This window comes from Sinocyclocheilus grahami, unplaced genomic scaffold, assembly GCF_001515645.1.
Source record: "Sinocyclocheilus grahami isolate Dianchi unplaced genomic scaffold, SAMN03320097.WGS_v1.1 scaffold26.1, whole genome shotgun sequence".
Taxonomy (NCBI): domain Eukaryota; kingdom Metazoa; phylum Chordata; class Actinopteri; order Cypriniformes; family Cyprinidae; genus Sinocyclocheilus; species Sinocyclocheilus grahami.
Window position 1 is genome coordinate 1,934,002 of NW_015505205.1, and position 12,062 is coordinate 1,946,063.

The 12,062-nt window shown below is 36.0% G+C and overlaps 1 protein-coding gene across 1 annotated transcript in view; it reads left to right on the plus strand.

The window, feature by feature from the left end:
- Positions 1-11,458, plus strand: part of LOC107566747 (carboxypeptidase N catalytic chain-like) — a 23,593-nt gene extending 12,135 nt beyond the window's left edge. The window contains exons 5-12 of the mRNA XM_016252279.1: positions 4,911-5,143; positions 5,809-5,964; positions 8,149-8,325; positions 8,855-8,966; positions 10,154-10,293; positions 10,711-10,810; positions 10,890-11,008; positions 11,089-11,458. Of these exons, the coding sequence (XP_016107765.1) occupies positions 4,911-5,143; positions 5,809-5,964; positions 8,149-8,325; positions 8,855-8,966; positions 10,154-10,293; positions 10,711-10,810; positions 10,890-11,008; positions 11,089-11,196 (1,145 nt within the window). The 3' untranslated portion in view covers positions 11,197-11,458. The remainder of the gene's footprint in view (positions 1-4,910; positions 5,144-5,808; positions 5,965-8,148; positions 8,326-8,854; positions 8,967-10,153; positions 10,294-10,710; positions 10,811-10,889; positions 11,009-11,088) is intronic.
- Positions 11,459-12,062: the final 604 nt, after the last annotated feature.

A 12,062-nucleotide genomic window follows, 5' to 3' on the forward strand; every position in this document is an offset into this window, starting at 1 on the left:
AGACAAGGCAAGGCAAAACTAGGCTAAGGCTAGGGCTAGGAAACGACTGAGGGCTCTGTAGTGTAGCTATCGCTAGGGGAGCGATAAACGTTAAACAATACTCGAGATCAACACCGAAGGAAACGGGCAAGGCAAGGCAAAACTAGGCTAAGGCTAAGGCTGGGAAAAACAACCTAGGGCTCTGTAGAGTAGCTATCACTAGGAGAGTGATAATCGCTTGCGATCAGGCTCCGCTGTAGCCGCCTTTTTGTGAGCGTGCTCTAGTACGGCCACCATTACACGAGTGAGTGCGGGGTCGCGTTCCTCCGCGATACCCACAGTGAACGCTGACCCAGCAGTCAGCAAAGCATAGTCGATAAAGTCCTTTAAACTACAATTAAATTTACCCTCTGGCATCCATGATTTTATGGATTCATTCAGTCCATAACGAAAGATATCCTTTAATGTTTCCTCCTCAAAAGGTACCCTAAACGATAACTCACAGAACTGAGTGATGTATTCCTCAATAGGTGAACTCCCCTGTCGTAAATCGAACAGCCAGTCGATTGGGTCCGTACTTGGCCAAAGTCCCTTAGGAAAACCGCTGGATCCTCGTGTGGCCGAGTATTCTGTAACGGGGCTGACGATTTGCAGCTTTTACTACTGCATGATGTTAAATGTTCTATTCGTAATGCTGAGTAAATCGGGTGAGTTGACTCAAACCCATTCATCATTGAATCATTGACGCTTTTGTTCATTCTCGTTAAACCTCCATCTTGGCCCTTTTGTGGTTGGTGGCCATGATTTTTATTTTGAGAATGGGGTTGTATTATTTAGGCTGGTCTATTTCTGAACTTTTCAGATTGAGTAAGGGGAATAAAAAAAATTTTTTTAAAGGATGTGGTGGTTGAAGACCTGTTCAACTGTTTTCCACTTTTTGTGAGGCTGATGCAACGCACCATGCATAGAAAAAAAAACATTCAGAGTATAAATGTAACTGCAGTGGTAATGGAAGTTTTTTCTCTCTCTTCTTTAACCTCAGACTTACAGATGATTTAATTACAATAAATTGCAATTATATTTGGAAGCTTTTGTATCATGCTGTCCTTTATTTTTATGTATTTGTTTTATTGTTTTACCTTTTTTTCCCAGACCTGGAGGTTTAATTTTTAATTAATTAAATGCATAATTAAAATGCATATAAAACATACCAATTATACAGAAGTTTTATCATCTAAACTGAGTGAAATAATCATGAACCAATTTCAATATTTCAGGTGTAAAAATTAGTTTTATATATTTTTGAAAAATGACAAGAGGTGTCTTTCAGACTACGACCATAATTTTTTTTTTTCTGATATACTGTTTAAAAGTTTGGAATATGTACGATTGTTCAATGTTTTTTAAACAAGTGACTTATGCTCTCCGAGGCTGCATTTGTTTGGTCAAAAATACAGTAAAAACAATATTATTGTGGAATATTATTACAATTCTAAATAACCGCTTTCTATTTTATTTTAAAATCTAAATAATTATTTTTGTGATGGCAAAGCTGAATTTTCAGCATCATTACATGATCATTCAGAAATCATTCTAATGTGCTGTTTAGATGCTTTTTCAGGATTCTTTTATTTAAAAAAGGGGTTTTATTGCATAACATTTTTGGAGAAAGGAACAAAAGTTGGTAGCTATGTATGTGTGTGCATGTACATTTTGGAGTTTTGCAGAAATGTAGTCCAAGTTGTGTGTTTCCAATGAACTTGAGTTTGTAAAATAAAGTTACCAAATCGTTTGTATCATAAATATATTTGTTTTCACTTTTGAGCAATTAAATGCATTTTTGCTAAAAAAAAAATATATATATATATATATATATAATCTAAATTACTGATCTTTTTTTTGTTTTTTTTTGCAGGCATTCTTCTAATTACAGCTGCTATTAGCGTTGTCCACTGGGTGTCACTGTGACACTACTAATAGTTTATAATAGTGCTGTATATAGTCAAGGGTGCACATAAGTTTTTCAGTCTGGTTCTCATAACAGCACCTGGTTAGGTTTGGTCCTCACACTGCACATAGTGTGACCCATTAAATATAACTATTAAAAGATAATTAATAATAGCGATAATAATATTATTGCACTTTATTTGTTTAGTTTTTTTTTAAATAAAATAATAAAGTGTGATAATATATTATATTTTAAAATAAAAAGTGAGTATTAAATAAAAATGCAATTATTTTATACTAAACATAAAATAAAATGCTAATATTTACTTTTTTTAAATATGAATTTTCATCATTTTCAAACTGAAAATCAACAAGCTTTTATTTTGGCGCTGCGCTGCCGATTGAAGGGCCTCTGTGCATGAAATGTCTCAGTTTTTTGCATTGTGCTTTGAAAATGGCAGCGGATAGCCTAGAATAGATTTATGATTTCAGTGCGAATAGAAATCTTATACATGTACAGTATTACAGTTTTTCGATTTAAAACAGTAGGCTAATTGTGCATTAACAGCAGTGTTGGGCAAGTTACTCCGAAAATGTAATCAAATTACTGATTACTGATTACCCCTTTTAAAAGTAATCACGTTACTGTTCTGATTACTTTATTTCAAACGTAATTAGTAATTAGTTACATTACTAGTTACGTTACTTTTTTTTCTCCATGAAATTTATGAAATCCCAGCAAACACGCTCCCGATAAATATTTGTTATTAATGCATCAACATTCCCAGAACACTGTTATTTTTAACTAAAGCAAGCGGCTGCTGCGGCTACATTTATAATCTCTAAAAGACATCTGTTCATCGTTATAACACAGTAAATATATGCATAATGAATCTTTCATAATGTCTACAATTCGTGTGTTATAATGAGAGAATTCGTGAGCACCAGCACTCGCCCCATGCTTGTCCCATCCCATGTCGCACTCTGTTGCGTCGGGTCTCGTGGGAGCAGGTCTCTAATCCAATGGCACTTGACTCGACAGTGCTGTGCTACATCCTTTTTACAATCTAGATTATAAATCACTGTATTCTGTCAGCAATGTAACATATAGAGACCTCGGCTTGTAACTATACTCTAATTACTATTTTGAAATTATAACGCGTTAAATTACTCCGTTACTAAAAAAGTAATCAAATTACAGTAACGCGTTACTAAGTAATGCGTTACTGCCCAACACTGATTAACAGTTGTCAACCATGTCCGTACGCAAATTACGAGTCTGAAATTATTTACAGGGGGCATTTTTTATTTTGGTCGCGCATGCGCACCACTTATGTGCACCCCTGTAATAGTGTATAAAATAGATGCATTACTCAATCTAAAAAAAAAATAAAGATGATGTGTTTGAATAAATCATTTATAATAAAAATTGAAATATTCAGTAAAAATAAGAATTGTCCATTATCAGTTTATATATATATATATATATATATACTGTATATTAGTGCTGTCAGACTCAAACGATTAATCATGATTAAACGCATCCAAAATAAAAGTTTGTGTTTACATAATATATGTATGTATGCTGTGTATATTTATTAGGTATATATAAATACACACACATGCATGTATATATTTCAGAAAAATATGTTAGCTATATATTAAATATATTTATTTATAATATAAATTATATGAATATAAATATAAACATGTAAATACATGTAAATATTTTCAAAATATATACTGTATGTGTGTGTTTTTATATATTCATAATAAGTATACACAGAACACACACATATATTATGCAAACAAATCTTTTATTTGGACACGATTAATCGCGATTAATCGTTTGACAGCACACACACAGGGTGCATGTCATCAAAATGTTGTGTGTGTGTGTGTGTGTATATATATATACTGTATATATATATAAGAAATGTGCATTTTGATTTTAGGTTGACTTTTAAGCCAAATGGCTTGTCTGGCAAAAGTAATGGTAGTGAGTAGTGACAAAGATCTGCCTCTCTTGGCAATATGAGTACAAAGGTAAAACCCCTGAGAGAATTGCAGGATGTATACATGTTCCTCATGCAGTACAAAAACAGGAACCGGTACAGCAGAGTGGACAATGTCGTTGTGACCTGACCCTTTAGATCCCGAAAAATGTTTGCGCTTCATGAGTTAATGTCGAGGTCACTCTTTTAGTGACTCTTTGAGCAGAGGCACAGCACTGTTAATTGAATTATTTGATGATTGATGGGAAGACCGTTATGAGTCTGCCTGCACACAGTGACTAATTAGATTTGCGATCTCGCCGTCACTCACTTCCACATCAAAAAAGAACAAACGGAAATCTGCTGGTACTTGTTAGAAGAGATAATTGTGAATAATGAACTGACAACTGGCTGTGAGACAGGAATTTCGATGAAAGTGGCCTGCTGCACTGTTAAACACTCAGAAAGCTTTTGTTGGAGGAAAATTATGAATTTGAATTCATTCATATTTGATACTAGCATTTATGGTGTCATCTTACTCAAACACTTGCACATTGTAGAATGATTCTGTCAATATTCTGTCATAATTTACTCACTCTCATGTTGTGCCATAATTTTCTGTAAATAAATAAGGTCTGTTCCTCATATAAAAGTCATATATGTCTTAAAAAGGCAAAATAATGTAATGTTTAAGTTGTATGAACTACTTGTATGGTGCTCTCTGGAGACCATATCTCCATTTGCTTTCATTGTATTAAAAAAAGTACTTTTCTTGTTTTGCGTTCCACAAAAGGAAGTCATACAGGTTTGGAACAAAACTGAAAAATTATGACAAAATCTCTTAAAATTTTTAGTAGGCAACCCTTTAGAGCTTAATATGCATATTGGCTCTCAATTTATGCAGTTGTTGCTTCTGAACTGCTTCATATGCATGCATAGAACTTTTTTGCTTGCATGCTATTCACAGATGTGACCCTATGACCTCATGACTTCCTGACTGGTGGTCACCTGACCTGTGTTTTTCAGTGGAGCCCGAGTTCAAGTACATAGGGAACATGCATGGGAACGAGGTGCTTGGCAGGGAGCTGCTCATCTACTTAGCCCAGTTCCTGTGCGAGGAATATCGGGCAGGAAACGAGCGAATCACGCACCTCATCCATGACACACGGATCCACATCCTTCCTTCGATGAACCCGGATGGATATGAGGTTGCAGCCAGGCAGGTATACAGCCTTTAGTAGCTAATCTACATTGTAAAACAAGTGTACTAAAATGGCACATTTCTAAATGCATGACCAACAGCTCATGGTGTGAACGTGACCATGCATATGTATACACTTATTTATTCAGTATGGCAGCTGTGGCGTGGGAGTGTTGTAAGTCTCTGGTGGCACCCAGTTTGTTATGAAGGAATCAGCCATATCCCAGAGTGCATTGCTGACTTTCTTCTGAGACTAATTACACCAGAAGAACTCACAAAAATAACATCCAAATATAAAACAATGCACACAAAAATACACACAAAGTTTTTTTTCTAGAACAAAGCATCCATACACCTACTGTACAACGTTCACACATATAGAATGCAAAATTACAGTAATAGGGACTCTTTCTTGATCTGATCTGGTGAATGTTGAATGTAGCCACACACACCCAGTTATCAAGCGTCTCACTGGAGCAGACATGAACTAGCAGAGAAAAACCACCTCAGCATCAGACAGGATTTTTTTAACATCGTCTAGCTCGCTTACGCAATACACTGAAGCACAATAAACCACTTGAGGTATAAGTTTCACACCTGACATATTGAGAATGTTAAAAGGTGATATTTCTCCCCAAAGGTTACTTAAAGGATAGGAAATGATTTGCTCTTTTCTCTGATTTACAGGGTCCAGAGTTCAACGGCTACTTAGTGGGACGTGGAAACGCAAAGGAGGTGGACCTGAACCGCAACTTCCCAGACCTGAATGCTCTTATGTATTACTACGAGAGGCACAATGGCCAAAACCACCACCTGCCACTGCCTGACAACTGGGAACTACAGGTGGGCATCAATCAGTGTCACATACACTACTGCTGTCTGCTCAGAATGAGATGAGTGGGAGAGACCAGTCAAGCAATTAGTCATGGAGCTTGTGTAGTGATTTGAAAGTGCGGAAAGATGTTCAGACAATATAAGATACACTTTGCAAGAGTTACGATAACACAGAATGTTTGTATACATGAAAGGCCATATGCTAACCATTTAATGTACACTACTGGTCAAAAGTTTGGGGTCAGTGTGATTTTTTTTATTTTTATTAAATAGATACTAAATAATACTTTTTAAAACTTTTTAAATATAGAAAGTAATACTTTTATTCAGCAAGGATGTGTTAAATTGATGAAAAATGACATCATGTTACAAAAGTTTTCTATTTCAAATAAATGCTGTTCTTTTGAATGCTGTTCTATTGATCAAATAATCCTGAAAAAAAGAGACAAAAATAGCAGCACAACTGTTTTCAACGTAATACTAAAACCAAATGCATTATTTTTAGTGAGTAAAGAAACCTTCAGCACAACCAGTGTAGTCTGATTCCTGAGTTGCATGACTTTTATAAGCCAATCAAAAACACAAAGCACGGACAGTTTAGTCTGATTCCAAAAATGAATGAAATGTTCTTTTGAAACAATTGTATTTTTAATAAATATTAATTCTGTCATTTCTATACTGTTCATTCAAAATATAGGCAAAAAAGAATCATTATTGGAGCTAAAATCTTTAAGAGGAAGCGGAAATTGGTATTGTTGATTTATTTCCTTGGGAAATCAAACATATTATCAGACTGATTTTGGAAAAAAATCTGAGGAATGACACTAAAAAAAAAGTACACAAATCTCAAATTGTCCAAAATATTTGCTAATTAAATAAACATGTAATGAGTAATGTGTAGAACTTTGTGAAAGACTGGGAATGAATCCCAGATTCAATTATCTGTGGGTCGTTCTGCCATGACATTGGTGTTGCTGCTTTCATCATAGCAACATTCTGTATATGTTTTCATGGGGTGACTTTTTTATTGCCCTAACAATGTGCATACACACAGAAAAATCACTGTTCCAATCTGAAGTAAAATACAGGATAAAGCCAGTATCCTGCATTGCAAAGAAAAACGTTTTTGTTTTTACATTTGGACGGCAAAATTAAGCTCTCCATTAGTCTGTCAGTAACCCACCCAGCTCTCATCCTGCTATCTATCAACCGCCAACAGGCCCACCTTTCACAAAATAGAGAGCCTTGGCCTGTCTAAAGAACTTTTTTAGCCTGTACTGCTGTTAGTCTTCATGAGCTCTGGATATTTTGGTTAGCCTTTCACAACTTGCTGAGTAATATAAAGTCAATCTCATCTGCGAGGATCCATGCTATCCATCATGACTTAAGAATGTTACAAAGAAAATCTTGTGGTTCAGTGGAAGCAGAAGCATTTGACCTTTAGCACAAATTAGTTCACAAATATGCCTATTTGAAATATAGTACAGAATTTGGTTTTATGTAATAATTGCCAGATTTTTGGAGCCCATCAGAATAATACAAACCATTTAAACAGCTCTTTCCAGGAACAACTCTTTATTTTCCTCAGTCTAGAATGAGAACTCCAGCTTTGGAGAAGTAAGTATGTTCACTGGCAGCCAGACATCCCTCAGGACAACAACAGAAGAACTGCAGTTGGAGGAGTATGACACGTTCCAATCATTTCTCTGTGAGTCAAGAGCTGTCACTCTCACATCAAACCCCACTCGTGACACCTCTGACCCCAGCGTGGGCTTCGCACTACACAGAGCTAAGCAGGGAGAAAAACATCTGTGTGAGTTCACAGCACGAAACCCGACTCGTCAATGACAGCTGAGGCCAAAGGGACCCTTGGATGTTTATATATACAGATCCATGCATAATAAATACAACGTCTCCTCAAAACAGAGCAAGAACGGATCAATACCCAGCAGCCATCTCTAAGGAGCTGGCCAGACTGATCTTACTTAATACAACAGGGCCAGGTGGAGGTTTATTATCCCTTCAACTCTTGTGGGATACATTACCACATGTCAGATTTCTCAGATAACAGCTTTGAAGGAATATTCCAGAACGCTGTGTCATGGCAAAAAAAATGTAAAACAAAGCCTGAAATAATGCACACAGCATGCGTGTTTTCTAATCGTTTTTTCTCTGTATTCTTGGTTCTTACAGGTTGAGCCAGAGACTTTAGCAGTGATAAAATGGATGCAAAATTACAACTTTGTTCTGTCGGCTAACCTCCACGGTGGCGCTGTAGTCGCTAACTACCCCTTTGATAACTCTCGCGAACCCCGGATAAGAGGCAAAACATCTAACTCGGCTACCCCCGATGATAAAATATTCAAAAAGGTATGTTGTTTTTTTATTTAAACATTAAGTGTATAATTTTCTACTTTCTAAAAAGTTTAATGTCCAGAAACAGTTGGCAAAAGTAGGGCATATATACGTTTTTTTTTTCCTGAAAAAGTGTAATCACTGTGATTCTGTGGCCCTATCAAACCATTACAGAGGCAACACAGACTCAATCAATGGTGTGTTTTGGGGGGCAGGGTTATCTGTTAGCTTGACCAATGGCAAATGGAGGGAGTGTTTGTGAAACCTGTTTGAATTCAGTCATTATTTTTGCAACTCCATTCCATGGTGCTGGTTTAGGATGTCTTATCAGCTGAAAAGTGCCCAAAATCCCAGAAATACCAGCCAAATTAGATCAATTTAGACAAAAAGCCCAGCTTAGACTGATTTAAGATGGGGTTTTTCCCAGCAGAGTAATTGCACAGAAATCATACACTTTAACTAATAAAGAGTTGGCTGTTGTTTTCCCCCCAATTTTCTGGTGAATATTTACAGATTTTTGTGTTTATGCACTATGTGTGTATAGTTGGCAAAGACGTACTCCTACGGCCACAGCTGGATGCATAAGGGCTGGAACTGCGGCGATTACTTTGATGAAGGAATCACAAATGGAGCCAGCTGGTACTCTCTGTCTAAGGGTGGGTTATATTTTACATATCACGGTTCTCGTTCAATTACTTCAACAAGGCTTGTGGTTTTGTCTCATCTAGAAGAATTTAGCTGAAATTTGGGAATTACAAGCACTTTTATTTTAAAAGAAACAAGATTGTTTTCTAGTTTAGAGCTGTATGCCAGTCAATAAATTATTTCTTCTTGGGCCAATATTCAAATTGATTTTAAAATTAATTTATAGGGGGTAGTTTTTTTTTACATTTATAAGGTCATATTACAAAACTTATATTAAATATTAAAGGAAACAAAACTTTTGCATAAAGAAAAAATACAGCAGAGAATGGTAAAGCATGAGCATGTGAACAGTATTCTTGTTCGTATTTTGTGTACACAGATGTTTTTTTGTGTATGAGTGATCGTTTTTCTTGAAAATATTAATTTAGGAGCGCAATACAAATATTACGAAATATTTGATTTAAAAAACAGTGAACATCTTTCTCCTATTTTGTGGCATTTTTGACTCCAACACTGGTTAATTTCTGACCCTGGCCAACACTGAAGAATGTAATATATATTTAATGTGTGATTTAATGGGTTAGTTCACCCAAAAATGAAAATTAGACTGCGTTTTACTCACCCCCGAGGCATCCTAGGTGTATATGACTTTCTTCTTTCAGACGAATCCAGTCGGAGTTATATTAAAAATTGTCTTGGATCTTTCAAGCTCTATCATTGCAGTCAGCGGGTGTTGCATTGCTTCAGTCCAAAAGAAGTTAAATAAAAAGCGCCCATCCATAAAAAAGTATCTCACACAGCTCCGAGGGGTGAATAAAGGCTTCCTGTAGCGAATCGATGCATTTTTGTACAAAAAATATCCATATTCAAAACGTAATAATCACTTTAATCTAGCTTGCGCCAACAGTTGTACACAGAAGCAGCTCCAGGAGGATGGAGCCAGGTAAGACACTTTTTTTTAATGGATGGGCACTTTTTATTTCACTTCTTTTGAACTGAAGCACTGCAACACCCGTTGAGTGTCATTAAACAGCTTGAAAGATCAAAGACAATTTTTTATATAACTCCGACTGGATTCATCTGAAAGAAGAAAGTCATATACACCTAGGATGCCTCGGGGGTGAGTAAAACGCAGCCTAATTTTCATTTTTGGGTGAACTAACCCTTTAAGAAGAATTATCGCTCAATGTCTCTGAAGGGATGCAAGACTTCAACTACCTCCACACAAACTGCTTTGAGATTACTCTGGAGCTCAGCTGTGATAAGTTTCCTCCAGCGACGGCTCTCGCCAGTGAGTGGCTGGCCAACAGAGAGGCTTTGGTGTCCTACATGGAGCAGGTGAGGAACTCTTCTCACATTTGACTGTTTCACTGCTCTAGTCTCAGCTATGTCTGCCTGTAATGAAACAAGTAGAAGTTCAAACTCCATTTCTGCATTCAAAACATTGAACAAATTGAGAAAGAGCTTTGTATTCAAAAGCAAACAAGAAAAAGGAGGACAGTATTCTAGAAAATACAAGTAACAAGGACAAATTGGTTCTCCATGGCACTAACAGGTAATGAACCTGTCCCTAGATACTTATAATGTGAAATTGATATAGTGCTTCAGGGGTCTTGTTGTGAGTTCAAGTAACTCTACACCTCTCAGCAGCACATTTAAAGTAATGGATGGAATCGGTTTACCACTTTAAGTGCAGTGCCTGACCATAACCAAAAGCTTAATTGACATATATCTGGACTGTCTCTTGACCTCCAGGTGCACCATGGGATTAAAGGCATGGTCTATGATGAGAACAACAACCCAATTAGCAATGCTGTGATCTCTGTGGCTGGCATAAACCATGATATCACCAGCGGTGAGAGTTGTTCTACATTTAAAAGCTGATTTTGTAGAGAGCTTTAATAATTAATTTAATGTATCTCATGCTGTTTCAGGAACGGATGGAGACTATTTCCGTCTGCTCTTGCCGGGTACCTACACAGTGACGGCTTCTGCACTAGGTTACCAACCTTTTACCAAAACAGTAACAGTGGGACCGGCTGAAGCTGTACAGGTGATGAACAACATCACAAATACACTATTGATTACTGACTTTTTTCAGTAATAGACTAACATTTTTCTTGTTCTTTCCAGTTGGATTTCTATTTGAAAGTTCAACCAAAAGGGAACGTTAAAGCTTATCCCAACAAGAAAGGTTCAACAACATCTAAAAGTCCTCCGACCAACCTTGGCCCAAGATAAAGAGCAAGAACAGACAAAACAAGTCGTTGCTTTTCAAAACTGAAGAACAACAAAGGGAAACATGGACACTCACTGTGTGCACACGAACCTCACTTTACTGTGTCATGTAGATTCTCTGTTGTTTGTATAAATGCATAAAAGTGTTTTCATTGTGAAATCCATATATTGCTCTCATGTTCTTGTGGAGCATAAATATATATGTATGTCTTATAATGGCTTGGATTATAAAGGAAATGGGAAAAGGTAGGTAATGTACTGTAAACAAAAGATATTTCTCTTTCTATGAGAAATTAATCATAGATTAATAGAGACATTTAGATGGACTGTTACTGCAAATTTTGTCTGAATATAAGAGGTTGATCGGTATAAGATTAATTACCCCATGTGAATAATAATAATAAAATAAATATTTTATCATTTAAATACGGTTGGTCTTTTCATCTACTCTTTGGACAATTTGTTTTTAGGAATATGAACATGTTTAATGTTTAATGTAATGAGCATGTGTGAATATTTATAAAAATGTATTTACATTTTCAGTAAGCTACTGAATACGCACTTACTGTGATTTAAAAAATCACATGCATTTATATGTTCTTCATGTGATCTTTAAATGTGAATATGTGATGTTTCATTAAACAAGGCATATTTTAGTTCACCATTTGCATGCAAAGTACAGATTTATTTAAATTATCTATGTACTTCCTAAACTAATTTGTAGTGAAAACTATTAAACAGTTCAGGTGAAGTTCTTTGCTTAAATTAGAACAATAGTTGTATAGATAGTCAACTGATAACTTGAGTACATCCCTGTGTAAAAATCACATAAAAGACACTAGTGCTTTTTCTACAAATATGCAAAGTGC